This window comes from Trichechus manatus, unplaced genomic scaffold, assembly GCF_000243295.1.
Source record: "Trichechus manatus latirostris isolate Lorelei unplaced genomic scaffold, TriManLat1.0 scaffold00035, whole genome shotgun sequence".
Lineage (NCBI taxonomy): Eukaryota > Metazoa > Chordata > Mammalia > Sirenia > Trichechidae > Trichechus > Trichechus manatus.
The window spans coordinates 466943-483191 of NW_004443971.1; the positions used below are offsets into that span (position 1 = coordinate 466943).

At 36.3% G+C, this 16249-nt stretch overlaps 1 protein-coding gene and 1 pseudogene across 1 annotated transcript; one reads left to right on the plus strand and one right to left on the minus strand.

Moving 5' to 3' along the window:
* Positions 1-1935: 1935 nt before the first annotated feature.
* Positions 1936-3538, minus strand: LOC101354501 (UAP56-interacting factor pseudogene; annotated as a pseudogene).
* A 2936-nt stretch (positions 3539-6474) lies between these two features.
* On the plus strand, positions 6475-7909 carry LOC101354750 (olfactory receptor 4K5). Its single transcript, XM_004375170.3, has one exon. It carries the CDS (start codon positions 6849-6851, stop codon positions 7842-7844), a length of 996 nt encoding a protein of 331 aa, XP_004375227.1. The 5' UTR covers positions 6475-6848; the 3' UTR covers positions 7845-7909.
* Positions 7910-16249: the final 8340 nt, after the last annotated feature.

Here is a 16249-nt window from a genome sequence, read left to right on the forward strand (position 1 = left end):
CAGCATAGAGGCCTGTGGGGGCTGCAGTTGTCAATAGTGCAGCCATGTTTAAATGGCATATATCCCCACAAATAATAGCTCTATATAATAATATTTAAAATAACTCAAAATGAAAACCACCTTTACAACATATTTTCACAAATTGTTCTAAAGACAGTAAACTCATTCTCAGTTGTTTTTCCTTTGCTTTAAAATAAGCTACCTCTAAACCAGTCTAACATGTAGTGTTTCTGGATCAAATATAAGCATTCATACTTTTGCAATGGGTCCTTTGCCTCAATGAAAAGCATAAAATAGCTAAGGAGAGACTAGAGTTTATTTTCAAATTCTGTGACTGGCTTCCCATAATTCCCTATCAGCAGAAGTACTGGCAAAATATCGATATTTAGGATCAGATTTAATTCTTTGGTATAAGCATGAAACTGTTATTGATAGCTTTCCAGGCTAGCTTCTTAATAACCCAACAAGTAACCCAAGGAGCATGAGAGACCACGATGAAGTCTAGTATACAGTGCAGGGCAGGCAGGAGTGATGACTTTATGTTTTGCTTTGTTAACAGGAAAAGTCAACAATAACAGTATACTCTAGAGAAACTAATGCCTACTTAGAAGTTTTGACATTATAGTAAACCAAAAGGTCGAGCTTCAAAATGACCACACTTGTAACTTGTAGCTGGAATATTTTACGGCATTTTGGCATTTTACTGTAACTTATAGTATACAACTATCTGAGGACTCAGCACTATCTTGGCGTGATAGACTAACTGCTCGCACTCCTCCGGGGTGGGGGCTTTTCTCCCCATAAATGCAACTTTATACAATAAAATAAATCAGAGAGGTATAAAACAAGCTTACAATGTAACTTATTATCACTTTTGCATTTTTTTTCTTTCTGACATAAACAAGTATAGTTTTGTTTTTGAAGTTGTGTAGTGTTTAATTTAGCAAGCTTAAAAGCTTATTAAAATTTAACTATTTGAAGAAGAAAGCATAGGACGTTATGGCTATTAATTTTACTACAAAAATATCTAAGGGATTCAATCCATTTTAATAATTGTAATTCTTTTAAATATCATTTGAAAAATTTTTTGTGGATACTAGACTCAAGGCTACGCTATATCCAAAGAGTGTACCTATAATCTGGGTTTTGAAGTTTTGCACCTCAGTTACCTCTTCTTCAACTTGCTACTCCCACTCATGTTTTCTTCATTTACTAAACAAACTGTCAGGTTTTTACACTGGACCTTCTCCTCCAAAGATCTATCTGGTAACTTTGTAAATATACATTTACAGACACCAGATACCAACAGTTTAAACTGAGACTATTGCCTAGAGTCACATTTCTTGTTAAAAGTTCATCATTAAAGACTTACAGATCTACGGGATTAACCTAACATTATCTGAAAAATTACTTCCGGATATGCCATAAATCTTAAAACCCAAAACAGGAATCCTAACGATTTTTTTTTTTTTTAATATCTCCACTGAAGAAAAGGCAACTGTACTTATTAAATCAACACTATTAAAGGGTAAGTGACAGCAACAAACAGATTTACTCATATTTCTGAAGAACAAGATTTACCATGGCAAAGTCTAAAAAATGGGCAAAGGAGACGAGATACTAAATACCACTATCATAAAAATAATCAGTTTCTATCTTTCTGCCTTCCTTCTGCTGCATGAAGAACCAAAGAAGTCAAATAAAGAAGTGCTCTGTCTGGGCAGCCATGAAATCTTTAGAACAAATAGGTATATTCCCTGTTATTCTTTCAGGGCATTATTTTATACATGTTTAAAAAAAAAGTCAAAAATAAAAATAATGAGTTATTTATCCTTGTGAATATTTTCAAATAAAGTTTCTTAAATTTCTGTGACAAGCTCTTCAAGCAATTCAACTTTTCAGAGTTGTCGCTCAAAAGTCCGTTTGACATGGGATCTATCCTACGGTTACAAAGTGACTTCCTCCTTTGTTGAATGTGAGAGTGGCTCTTTGTTCCTTCAGAATCCCAAACCGCTCATTCAAAGTCATCCCTGTCTGTTTTCCAACACTATTTATGTCAAATTGTAGGAGGACACCTTTAGGAACTTTCTTTACATCAGATTGCTCCCGTTTTGCCAAGAATGAGGGTACAGAGGTACGAGTTAATCGTGGTTTCTGAGTTAGTGAGCATTGAACTGCTCCAGGATTGTCAATGGATACAGTCAAAATTCCCCCATTTGTGGTGATAGTCCGCCATTGACGAGTTCTCTTTGCTACTACGTCTTCTAGCAGTTGTTTGTGTTCAACTGGGCCTGAACCTTCAGGCCTCTTCTGAAAAGAAAAGTTGCCTGACGAGTGTCTTTCTGATGGCTTAATTTATTTCCACTCTAGTAAAATTGGTTGGAATATTATTTTTTCTGTTTAACTGGTTAGGTCTCTTGAGAACTGCAACTGGTTTCCTCTGCACTTCATTCTGTCTCAGAAGGTTTGCCTTCCTTTTCAACACCAGAAAATACCGCTCTATATTCTTGTCACTCAGAGGTGGTCGATTCATAGGACTAATTCCTTTTCGAATTCCAGTTGTTTTTCTAGCTGCAAGGCCAGTGATAACTCCATAAGGACGTCTCTGTCCAGGCATTACTCTTCCTCTACGGCTCAGACTATTTTTACCAAAACCAGAATTCTGTTGGATTCCCCACCGCACTCTCATCCTGAATTGCCGGGCACCACTTTGCTGGAGTCTTCTGTTTAGTCTCGGAAAATTCTGCTTCTTTCCTTCTTTTCGATTCAATTTGATGATATCATCCAAAGACATCGATTTTGTCAAGGTTTTCATTGCTGTGGGCTTTCGAAGGTGGCGACGGGTTCGCCGTGGCGCCCACTAACTGGGTACCAAACAGGTTCATGGCTGGAGATGTCACTCTGGAAAAGTCCTACACTAAAACTTTTACCTCGGGACAGAATATATGTGTGAGCAAAGTGTTACAGAAACATTACAGAAAGGAGACATTTCAACTTGAATCTCTGGGAAGGCTTATTAGAGGAGGTGGCCTTTGAGTTGGAATAGATCATTGGTGAAGAACATGAGAAAAGCAATGGGAAATGTTCACAAGCTTAATAAATACTAAGTAGTCTGATTTTGTCTAGAAAGTAGGATATGGCACAGGTGAAACCAAATCATATATGCTTGGCTGTCATGCTAAAGCCTTTAACATTAATCTTTTAAGAAGCGATGTTACAAGTGGAAGAGTGAGAGCCAGGGAAAACAGGGTTAAGGTGACTTTGAAATTTACAATCTGAAAGAATGACTAAGAAAAGTTTAAAAGAAAAAGAGCTGAGTTAAGGAGAAAAATTGTGAGCTGAGGTCTGAGATGTCTATGTGATTTTCATATCTGTAAAACTGTCAGGAACACGTTTGGAAAACGGGTACATGGTGAGGAATGGTGCTGCAAAATTAGAGGTTATCACACAGAGGTGATTCCTGATGACAGAGAAGTGAATGGAATGGCCAAGGAAGAGAGAAAATAAAGAAGAGATAGAGAAGGAGAGAGACAAATAAGGGTATAACATAAGAGAAAAAGAGGAGAAGAAGTATGTAGAGGGGACAGAGGAAAAATAAGTGAAAACCCAGAAGCTAGGACCTGAGTGGAAATCTACTTGTAAGGGACAATAGCATGGATGATACCATACCATTTCCTTTGCTCTCAAGTCCATTCCCACTCGTAGCAACCCTATAAAGACAGAATAGAACTGCCACATAGGGTTTCCAAAGAGCGGCTGGTGGATTCAAACTGCTGACCTTTTGGTTCACAGCTTTAGCTCACCCTATGTAATGTCTAGAGACATTTTTAGTTGTCAAAATTGTATGTTCAGCCACAATGCACGGGAAACCCCTCACAACAAAGAATCATCTGACCCAAAATGTCAATAGTGCCAAGATTGAGAAACCCTGGATTACTTTAAGGACCAAAGTCTCATGATAGGGGAAAGATTAGAATCCAGAGCATATATTGAGGGGCTTGCCTATTGCAGAATAATGTAAAGACATGGATTTTACGTTATTCAGATCTGAAACAATGTAATGTCATGTTGAAGAGCCTAGTTCTGGAGTCCTAGTCTGGGCTGAAGTTCTAATTCAATGACCTTCCAGCTGTGTTACTCTCGGCAAGTTCCTTATCATCCCTGGAACTCTGATTTATTTTTGTAAGATGGAATTAATAAGTGTGTTTACCATGTAGTGTTATGGGAGGATTCAGTTAATACATGTAAAGTGCTAACAACAGTGCCTGACACTTGGCTGATGTTTAATAAATGTTAATCTATTTTTATCATCTGATTTCAAATACCCACTAAGATTTTGTAACACTTACTAGATGTCTAACTGTCTCATGATTATCAAACCTGTCTGATCTTAGGTTTTCTCCTCTGCAGGTCAGGAAAAATAATGTGCTTCTTACAGATCTGTTGTGAGAATTGTTTAATATAACATGCATGTAAACATCTAACACAATAACTGCAACCTAGCAGGCTCTAAAAAACTCAAGGCTTCTTTTCTCTCTCTCTTTTTTTTTTTTTTGCAGATTTAAAAATATCCATCATTCACTAGAGACCTACCTCATTCTTTTAGTTTACGTACATTACATTCATATAATAAATATTTCCATTAGGTGGAGTTGATCATTTAACATAATAAATCATGAACATAAGAGTAAGAACAACTTTAGTTTAGCAATGGAGTAAAACCAAAAAATCAAATCCATTGTAGTCAAGTCTGACTTATAACAACCCTATAGGCCAGAGTAGAACTGCCCTATAGGGTTTCTAAGGCTGGAACCTTTACAGAAGCAGACTGCCACATCTTTCTCCTGCAGTACCGCTGGTGGATTCAAACTGTCAAACTTTTGGTTAGCAACTGAGCTCTTAACTACTGTGCCACCAGGGCTCCTTTAGAATTGGAGAACAGAAAAGAAAGAAAATAACTCACACTTGGGATAAAGTAATAGAATAATTTGTGTTATATTTCAGAATCCTCTCAATTATTTCTCTCTTATAAAGACTAATTTCATTTTTATCATAGTTGCTAATGCTATTTATACAGTTACTATGAGTCAACTTTATTTATTTTTTCTCTCTGTTCCAGAGTCTACAACAATGTACCATCCAAAGAGTGGACAAATGAAATGCTTCTCAGAAAGTTCTTGCAAATAAGAGTGCATAGATGATTCTCTGCTTGAGGGCTTTCCTATGTGGATTGCAATGTCATCAATCTGTATGAGAGGCTATGGTTATACACAAGAGACATAGGAAAAATTTTGGCTTCTTGTATGAAATAAGTAGTTCATGGAAGAGGTTTGTGCTCTTAAATGGGTCTGGAATCACACTTATGTTTGAGTCAACAGTTAGCTGTCAAAACTAATTGTTTCCTAAAATAGGATTTCTTGGGACTTTTACCAGCTCAACCAACCTAGATTTATATAGCAGGGCTGTATCTTCACAGAGAAAACAATGAGGTGAGAAATTGAAGTAATTATTAGAATTAATTAAATTCCAACAAATAGATATTTTTAGGAGTGAGCGGTTTATAATGTAATCATTCTAACTATGCAAAAATAAAAAAGATCCTAAAACAACTCCTCTATTCTTTCATTAGTTTAAAAGATGTATTAATTAGGTCATAGAGAATGCTAGGCAAGGGAAACATAAGTTGGCCCAAATCTAATTTTGGCAGAAAAAGAAAATGAAACATGTAGGTAATGATCTTGAATAATCGGGCAAAATGAGTTCTAGGTAATTAAATTAAAGATATAATACTCATTTTAAGAAATTATACAGACGGTAGATGACAAACGGGGCTGCTGTTATGTTGTTGTTGTTGTTAGGTGCCGTCAGCTCAGTTCTGACTCATAGCGACCCTACGTACAACAGAACAGAACAGGGCCTAGTATATAACCAACAGTGTTTCTTTAGAAAGAGAGATATCTAATCTGTATATAATTTCTGCAACAGCAGTATTTTTTTTGTTAATTTGGGGTTATTTAACATATTAAGAAGATCCCTAGTTGGCGCAAAGAGTTTGTGCTTGACTGTTAATCTAAAGGTTGGCAGTTCAAACCCACCCAGCGGTATCTTGGAAGAAAAGACCTGGCAACCTGCTTCCATTAAGATTACATACAAGAAGACCGTACAGAGCAGTTCGACTCAGTGGCAAGTAACAACAACAATATATTAAGAACATCTATTTTATTACCCTTAATTTGATAGGAAAATCAGTTACATGTTTTATCCTGTTTAAATTTTAAAGCCATCTGTAAAGTAGCTATTTTTACCCCCAATCCTATTGTAAGATGTGGAAATTTAAGGTTAGAAAAATTAATTAGCCTAAAATCACATAACCAGTAAACATCAAAGCATGAATATCTCTGGGAGAGTTAAAGAGAATGTTGTACATAAAGATTTGTTAAAATTGATGATGCAAAATGATCACAAAACCAACACATCTAAATGTCTCTGCCCATCTTTAAAGCCTATGGAACTGGGCTTGAAGTTACTCTTCTAGTCTTATAACTGCAACCACTCTGCTCATGGCTGAGTTATTTATTACTGTGTAACAGAATATTAAGAATATCCAAAAACTCAAGGATCTTTAATGAGATCAATAACTATTTAGTTTTATTTAGACAATTTCATAGGCTCGCTCCTACTCTCCACGTATATTATAGTGGTCTCTTCAAAATTTCTGTGTTCAGCAGACACAGTATATCTGGGATGCCAGAATTCTTCATGTTGAAAGTGTTTTTAGTTCATAATCTGATCCTTTCCTATTTCCCATCCCTTAGGGCTGTTTCAGAGCTAGTATACAGCCTGGATCCATGGATGAGGTCAATTCTTCAGTGGTGTCTGAGTTTGTATTGCTGGGGCTCTCCAGTTTGCAGGAACTCCAGCTTTTCTTTTTCGTTTTCTTCTCTGTGTTGTATGTGGTCATTATACTGGGCAATCTCCTCATTATCCTCACTGTGACTTCTGATGCCAGCCTGCACTCTCCCATGTACTTCCTCTTGGGAAACCTTTCCTTTGTCGACATCTGTCAGGCTTCCTTTGCTACCCCTAAAATGATTGCAGATTTTCTGAGTGAACACAAGACCATCTCCTTCAGTGGCTGCATAGCCCAGATTTTCTTCATCCATCTTTTTACTGGAGGGGAGATGGTGCTACTTGTCTTCATGGCCTATGACAGGTATGTAGCCATATGCAAACCTCTGCACTATGTGGTCATCATGAGCCGGCAGACGTGCACTGTCTTGGTAATGCTCTCCTGGGCTGTGGGCTTGGTGCACACATTAAGCCAGTTATCATTTACTGTGAACCTGCCTTTTTGTGGACCCAATGTTGTAGACAGCTTTTTTTGTGACCTTCCTCGAGTGACCAAGCTTGCCTGCCTAGACTCTTACGTCATTGAAATATTAATTGTGGCCAACAGTGGAATTCTCTCCCTAAGCACTTTTTCTCTCATGATCAGCTCTTACATCATAATTCTTGTCACCGTCTGGTTTAAGTCTTCTGCTGCAATGGCCAAGGCATTTTCCATGCTGGCTGCCCATATCACGGTGGTGATATTATTCTTTGGCCCTTGCATCTTCATCTACATGTGGCCCTTCACCACCTACCCTGTGGACAAAGTCCTTGCTATATTTTACACCATTTTTACCCCCATCCTGAACCCCATGATTTACACACTGAGGAATAGGGATATGAAAGTTGCCATAAGGAAAATCGTGACCTATTACCTGAAGCCCAAGAAAATTTCTGAAATGCCACTAGTAGTGAGGAATTCCCTGTATTATGACAAAATCCCTTCAGAGTCATAAAGTCAATACTCTGTATATAAAAATGTTCATTGTATTTTTGTGATATATCTCAACTATGGAGAAAGTAATGAAGAAAATGACAGAGAGAGTATTTAATGACTACTAGAAAGTCTTTTCCCATATCACGTAAACAAAAGTTAAATAATGAAAGGAAACTATGAAAGCATGTTACTGTGTGTATGATTACCTTTTCTAGAAATAAAATATAGAATTGCTATACACAGATTGTATCGATGCATTCACTGCTTTTGTTACAGATAAATATGGTGGGGAAAAAAGGAAAAATACCCTGATTCTTTGGTGGGGAATAAATTTAGACATTTTTTCCTGATCCTATGAGTTTTATGCCTGAAAAATATTCTATATAAATGAACAGTGTTTAAGAATATGAGACTGAATTTTCTCACTTTTCGGGAATAGCCAAACTCCCTGTTTAAGATAAGTGCATAGGCTTAAGTGGAAATTCTTAGGTTATGAGCTTTCCCCACCCACTTCAATTATGCCTACCCATATGTTTTTCCCAATAACTAACAATCCTTTAAAATATAGACTTATAGGTAATCAGGAACTTCCATCTCAAAACTTACATTTAATGGCTTTTTTGACCACTTAGGATAATTCCATTTTCCTCTGAAATTACAAGTTGTGAAAAGAAAGGAAAATCTAGAAATTCAAATCATTTCAACATCAACTTTTTAGTCTCTGCTATGGATTGATATGAAACACTCTGTATTTGGACCAAAATATGAAGTGCTCAGTGATAAAGAATCAAACATCCATTAAATGTTAAAACATCCATTCCAAATTGGCTACCTGGACCCCAGAGCTTGCTCTCTACCATGAACTGTAGAGACTATTGGAATTTGTATTGGTGTTGATTGGACTTTTTAAGTTTATTTTTCCAAAACGCTCAATTGATAAGAAACTAATAGTCTATTGTAAGGATTAGTCTCTCTTTTATCCCAAGTATGAGAACAGTTGTTTTACACTTTGTTGTGCCTATAGTTCTACTGACACTCAACATTCAACAAGTTTTGTTGCCAGTCTCAGGCTGAAGTTCTCTGCTTACTGGCTTTGGTGCACCATCTGGACCAGCTCTGTCTTTGGGCAACCCAAAGAACTTCTCCTCATTCAGTGGGCCACATTCACACCCTCTTGGAAGAGGTCTGAAAGTTATCCTTGGTAATGCACAACCTCCTTCCAAAGGCATTCCTTCCCTAGGCACTCTTCTTGAGCCCTAGGGTTTTCTTTAGAGTTCTTTTTATCCTATCTTATTAGTTAATCTTCTATTATCAGTTACTGATTCTTTATATCAAATGTTCTTTGTTCAAATTACTGGTGTGATTTCTGTCTCCTGACTGGACTGTGACTGATACAGAAACTTGTAAGCATTTTGAAGATATTGAAAAACTGGAAGCATCCAAAAGTGGTTCATAAAATATAATACACATAAAAATGAGGAAAATTAGGAGCTGGCTGAAACAAAAAAATGTCAATAGTTTCATGTAGTTATATGCTGATGCAGATTCATCTATGACATGCCTTAAAATAAAAGAAATTGTAGCCTTTAAGGAGTGGATGATGTCATTTGATAGAGTCAATGCTTAAAATTTCTTTCTCTGCTTCAAGTCAATTTAACTATTTTTATAGCTTCTTCAAAGTTTGTTTTTGTTCTTGTTTGTTTGTTTATTATTATTTTATTTGCTTTTTTTCTCCTAAATCATGTGTGGCTTGATATTTTTTTAATGTGATAAAAAACCTCATAGAATGCTTCTACAGTGGGGACAATTAAAGTTTATGTAGTGTTTTCATTCTTAAAATGTGTATAAAATGATGAGTTTTAATAATAAAAATTTTCTTTCACTAAAAGATTGACATTGATGAACTTTCAGTTTGAAAAGATACACTGCTTGCTATAGTTACCCTCCCACTGTCAAGACACCTGCCAAACCAAAGCTGTACCACTATGTGTTATTACATTTGTGAGCCATACATTTAATGATAAAAATAAAGCCAACAGTAAAATCACTAAGTCTGTTGCCGTCAAGTAGATTCCAACTCATTGTGAACATATAGGACAGAGTAGAACTGCCCATAGGATTTCTGAGGCTGTAATCTTTATGGAAGCAGACTGTCACATCTTCTCCCATGAAGCAGCTGGTGAGTTTGAATGGCTGAACTTTAGGTTAGCAGCCGAGCCTTTAACCACTGTGCCATTAGGCTTCAGTACATAAATTTTAATGTTTATTCCTTGTAATATTTCAACTTACTCTAGTCTCAATAAAAACAAAAGGAGATATTCATAATGATATTGTATTTTTAATTTAATGTCTAGCTAAGGGAAACTACTCAAGGCAAATAGCATTGTAATTTTAATTAGATTCGAGATATTATGTACAGTAGAATCTCATTTTGTGTTTTTATTTTTGAAAAAAATCAATATAACTCTGTAATGAACATTTTTCACACACATTTCAAAGTTATATAACAATATCAAGAATTATTTTTTCTGTTCAGTTTGTATATCTTTGCAAACCATCCATCTCTTTAAAGTCTTTGCATTTCTATCCATTAGGATAAAGAAAAGAAGAAAACCTTTTTAATCTAGTTATTAAGACTCTGCACGATAAGATCACCTACTTATATCTCCACCCTAATCTCACGTATTTCTCCCTGACTAAACTGTAAACTCTATGAGAACAAGGACTTTGTCTATGGAAGATGAGCACATTCCTAAAGTGTTTTTGATAACCTGAATATTTTAAAAAGTAAGAAGATATGCTACCAAAAGCCAGGGCAGACTCATTTTCTCAGGTCTCAGACTCCGAGCTACCTCAGCAACGTTTATGAGCTAACTGAATGAGCAGCACTTCAAACAAGGAACAGAAACTTAATCCATAGCTCAGAAGCTATTTTAAAAAGTTGATGTGATGTATCAGAATTGAAAGAGAGAGAGAATGACATCACCAGTGAAGACTGTATCTCAGGATGCTAGATTAGGATAAAAGATGAAGAAGCTTTCTTTCTACTGAGTAAGTCTAAACAACTAGCAATCATATGATTCAAGTTAGCCAGAGGGCAAAGAGGGAATTATCAGGGGTATAATTTCCCAGAATGCCAAGTAACAGAGTCCTCCAGAGAAAGAGGTAGGTGATTGCAAACGCATTTAAGGATTGTCTTTAGAGTCAGAAAGGAAAACAAAAATTGACAGCAAAGTCAAGATCGGATATTTCACTATAGTGTTTTACTTTTTTGAAAAGTATGGAGACAATGGTGGTTTATGAATTATGACGTTGAATGGCTTTTGTTAACTGCTCTAGAAGTCTAGAAAAAAGAGAAGGACAAGCTCAGAGCAACTAACTCTCAACTCAGCACGTGGCGTGAAAACCAGAAGACCTCCATAGCACTTTTAAAGATATTCTCATCTTCTGTAGCTGGATGGCTGACTGTGAAGGCAACCAAGCCCATACTTTATTAGTAAGAGTGGCCAAGAGGCAACAGGGAAAAAATGCTCCAACTTGACAGATATCCTTTGCTAATGTCAGGGACATAATTGAGAAGAGTGGGATCTTGATATTTAAGATGGAGACATTGGTGGATGCATCTAGGAAACTATATACCAAAGGCTCCTCTGAACGCTCTAAGCTGGCAGAAATTGCTTTTCCCTCTTGCTAGAAGAGAGAAGCCCTTTCTTGCATGAAGTTCTTTAAAACCTCCCCTGAGACGTATGCCTCACAAGATGATGCTATATTCCTCCCTTCTGCTCCTTCTCCTCCTGCTCTCATTGCCTTTGACTGATAACTAGATTGGGAACTCTGCCTCGACCAAGCTGCAGAATAACATTCTTGCTTTGTGAAGAAATAGCTTACTCATTGAAAGAGTTACAAAACTAACTTAAATGTGTGTCAGGAACTGGAGGATGAACAATAATACAATCTACAATTTTATCTATTTTTATGTTTATTCTTCTGCTCTCTGTCACAATACAGTCCTTCATTATCATGACAAGCTATATAACTTTTCAGGATCTGCTGAATTGTTCAGGTTTTAAGGGGTCAAGTATTCTGGGACATACTGGGTTATCCCCCATAACATAAAATACAAGTTATTTTACCTTGTACCCCTTACACTAAGAAAGAGGCACAGTACTGGCAGCCTCATTAAATTTTGGAGGCAGTATAAATCTGTCTTGTGAATGCTACTTGGTTTCAATTTTAAGGTGACTCAGATAGTACCTGTATGGTGTGGGTCCCTGGACTAAGTCCAGTCTTCAGTACAAGCTGTCTTGCCACTCAGGCTATATGAACCAGGAAATCCAATGAAACATAGCTATCCATTATCAGTAAGGACACTGTGAATTCTCTGGCAAAGCCAATTGGAGTGACAATGCTAACTCCTCTGATTCTGGAGAAAAGTCCTGAAGTCTGCATCAGAGAACTAGTCTTCATTTGAAAAGCAATACCTAGCATGCTGCTGGGCCTCATTAGGGACTGAGCTCCTGGCCACGGGTTATGACCAAGTGACTATGTGTTACAAGCCATCATATGTTGGAACTGGTATATCTGGGATCAGGTTGAAGTAGTCCAAAGGCACAAGTAATCAACGTGAACAAGTAGTTCAGGTCCCCATGTCACCTACTTCTGTTGCATCAGCATCTTCACTTCACCTCAATTTTATGGTATCATGGGAAGGTTCTGTGGATGGCTTAAGTCTACAAACTTGTGTGAGTCATAAAAATGGGCTACAGCTGCATTGCAGCCCACTCTGATGACCCTAATTGACTCTGGTGAGAGGAAATTATCTTACTGGGCATAGACACAAACATTTCACTTAATTATCACATTTGAATGGAGAATTGGCTAGAATTCCTCAACAGTGGAAAAATTGTTTTGCTGGTTCTTAGAGGCATTGAAGGAACAAAATTGGAAAGTCAGAGAAACGTGATCTGGGGAAGAATGAGAATGACCATTTAAAACTTTCATCAGAGTCTGTAGGGAGAGTAAGATATGTGGCATCCAGAAAAATTATTATATAAAGTACAGTTGAAGAAGTTGTTGATGTATCTTTGAGGAGAAGTAGATTTGGAATGGAAAAGAAATAAGAATGCCTTCAAATATTTAAAGAATCATCTTTTTGAAGAGAGAATAGATTTGTTCTATGAAACTACAGATGGTAGAACAACTTGAACCAGCTCACAATAGATTAAAACTCTCTTGTGAAGTGGTAGGCTCATTATGATTGGGGGACACTACCCTCGAGGCTACGTGTTTATTTGTTAAGACTGTATTATTGTTATAGTAACAGTTATAAAGTTGCAGAGTCACTTTGCTAACCAGGAGTCCATACAAATCAAATAATTTTTTTACTTTCAGACATACCAGTGAGTTGTTAAAATTTTTTTTTCTTTTTTGCCTCTGGAAAAATATTTCATAAAACATAATTACTCCCACTGCAGGATGACATCACAGATCTCTAAAGACTGATTTCTCACTTCTCTAATGAGATCAGTTCCTTGGCTTCAGGATAGAAGACTTTATATTGTCTCACCTTAGGATATTGAAATTGTGTGGTTGAGGGCAAGAAAAGTACCTTAGGGCAGGACCTGGGCAAGTTATTTTTTAGTACAGTCTAATGCAAGGGACCAGGTTAAGATGTATCAGGTCAAGAGTATATTGCAAATATTGCCAGCATGAAGACTTACAACTGAGGAAGGTCACAAAATTTAGCAAAAATAAGGGACAGCAGAAGAACTGGGGTAAGTTATTAAAAGTATAAGTATTATATATGCACTTTTAATATATATATTTTGGACTGGACAAGTAAGTAAACTGTCTTCTATATGCAAAATTAGCAACTAGAACTCAGCAAAGGAAGGACATTGTTATCTCAGTCGGAGTGGAATTGCTGTGTAGAAGTGGTAAATTCCTGTGTTCTCTTCTATGTCTATATGACCTCTTGCTGCCCTGGTTTAAGGGCTGCCCTGATAAGAATAAAATCATAATATGATGAGCACAGGGGAAGTATGTTACAACTCTTATATTTTGATTCTCTATCTCTTTGTGCTTTCTATTTAGAGGATATTTAGCCTTTCTTTAAACAAATATTTATTGACTATCAAAATTTTCCTGGAATGAAGAAAAGAGTTGCTATGTGAAGCAGAGTAATGATCAGTGTTGTCTTGTTGTTTGTTGCCATTGAGTCGGCTCTGACTCATGGCTCCCTCATGTATAACAGAGCAAATTGTTGCCAAGTCCTCCACCATCTTCATGAAGGTTGGTATGTTTGAGTCTACTGAGCAATAATAGAAACCCACAATGATCAATAAGGTGTCCTTTCCTACTTTTTGTTTCTAGTCTTATAGCAAAGTCTTATATATTTTTAAAAAGATAAACTAAGGACAAGAAAAATTAAGCATATGGTCTCAAAGTTTTATTTATACATTTTAGAGGTGGATATTGATGTAAGATTAATTTCCTATATATCAAATCTGGTCTTAAATCAGGAGTGAGAAATTCTCTTATGGTGTTCTTCGAGATCTGAAAATACTTTTATCTCTGAGGTACACTGGCAATAAGGGGGTGAATGTTTCCATACTGAAGAAATTGGATGCTCTAAGCATAGTTTAAGGAATTCTGAGCAGCTGTTTTCAAGTTCCTCATGTTCCCGTTACACATCTGCCTCTACACCTAGAATTTTAGAGATGGTGTTAAGGATACTCTAGTTCTGTCTTCTAAGGTTGGTCACACAGCTAGTAAGTGGAAATATAACATTGAGTCTGATTTGTTTTACTAGCAGTAAGAAATCATGAAATGTTAGTGTGGAGGGTTTGTCTAGTTATTTCTTATATTTTGAAGAATGAGGACTGACAAAACTTACCAGTCATTAGATATTGGAATGATGGAATCTATAGGAAGTTTGCATATTTTCAGAAAGATCTTTTTTTTTTTTTTTCAAAGATTGTCTTACCACTCCTAGTCCACTGTGGGAGACATTACTGTAAGTATATAACTTACTAGTTGTGTAAACTCAGGCAATTTACTTAGTCTTAGTCTTAGCCCTGGTGTCACAGTGGTTGAGTTATGGCTGCTAACTGAAAGGTCAGCAGTTTAAATCCACCAGCCACTCCTGGGAAACCCTACAGGGCAGTTCCGCTCTGTTCTATGGGATCGCTATTAGAATCATCTCGATGGCAATAGAGTTTCTCTGCTTTATCTGTAAAATGGATATATGAATGACAGCTTCCTTACTGGGTCATTGTGAGGATTAAATGAGTTAATACATGTAATGTTCTTAGGAGAGTGCTTGTAACATGGTGGTATAAAAGTTATTATTACTACTATTATTATTACATAAAGCATATTTTATAATATTTGATATAATAGAAGTCTATACAAGATATATGATTCATTTAAGTGGCAAATCCTATTACAAAATAACAGTAAAACTTCTATTTTGGAGTCTTTCTTACTGTGATTATAATGGATTAATATTTATGTTGTTATATTCCAAATGCATCTATATACTCTGTATTAAGAATAATGCTTTGCTCACTAGCCCCAGATGGCTGTGAGTTTTTCTCCCCAAAAAATTAACCTATGAAATTGTCATAATATTTAGCAGACTTTACACAATGGATTGGACCTTAGAAGTCCCTTGTGATGTCCGCTTTTATTGTTTTAAATTTATAACTGTAGCTCTTCAGGACCTTTTTTTGGTTTTAGAAGTGGGAATCTACTTTCTTTCTAAAGTTGATTTGCCTCCTTATCTCCCAGGCCCATGTAAACACATGGTCAAGACATGCCAGCATTTCCTCAGATCTTCCACATTGAGACGAAAATTCCATGGTGGTAACTTGTACTTAGGTCCGTTCTGGCCGCACTGACCTAATCATGTACTTGAGTAAATTAAGTTTCTGAATTCTTCTTAAAGCTAGTTATTATAACTGAAATGTAAAAATGGAGACCTTTAAATGGTAGAATTTAGCACTTCAACAATCAGGGTAAAATTATGTAATGAAATTGTGGTTACCTATACAGTTTTCATTTTTAAAAGTTGTAAAGGTTTATTATTTTAGTTATATATAAATAACTTGGTCTTAACAAACCACTGAAGAATATGGGGTGCAGAACTTCAATCAATGTAAGTACAAATATCTATTGTGTATTGGCAGGTGTACACGGCTAAAGACAAATATGTTTCTTTAAAACTGAAAATTGTGTACAATTTTCTTTTTGTACTAAGTGGTCAAATCGTGCCTAATGTGTTAAGCAAAATGTCAAAAAAATTCCAGTTGCTATTTACTCACTATTTAACTTTTTCCTTTTGAGAATCAATTGTGTTCAAAATTTACCACGCATATTTAAGTTAAATGAGTTATCTCTGAAAGGTCCATCCCTGAAAGATGT

Coding starts and splice junctions, on each gene's coding strand:
- LOC101354750 (XM_004375170.3), top strand. CDS start 6,849: ATGGATGAGGTCAATTCTTCAGTGGTGTCTGAGTTTGTATTGCTGGGG.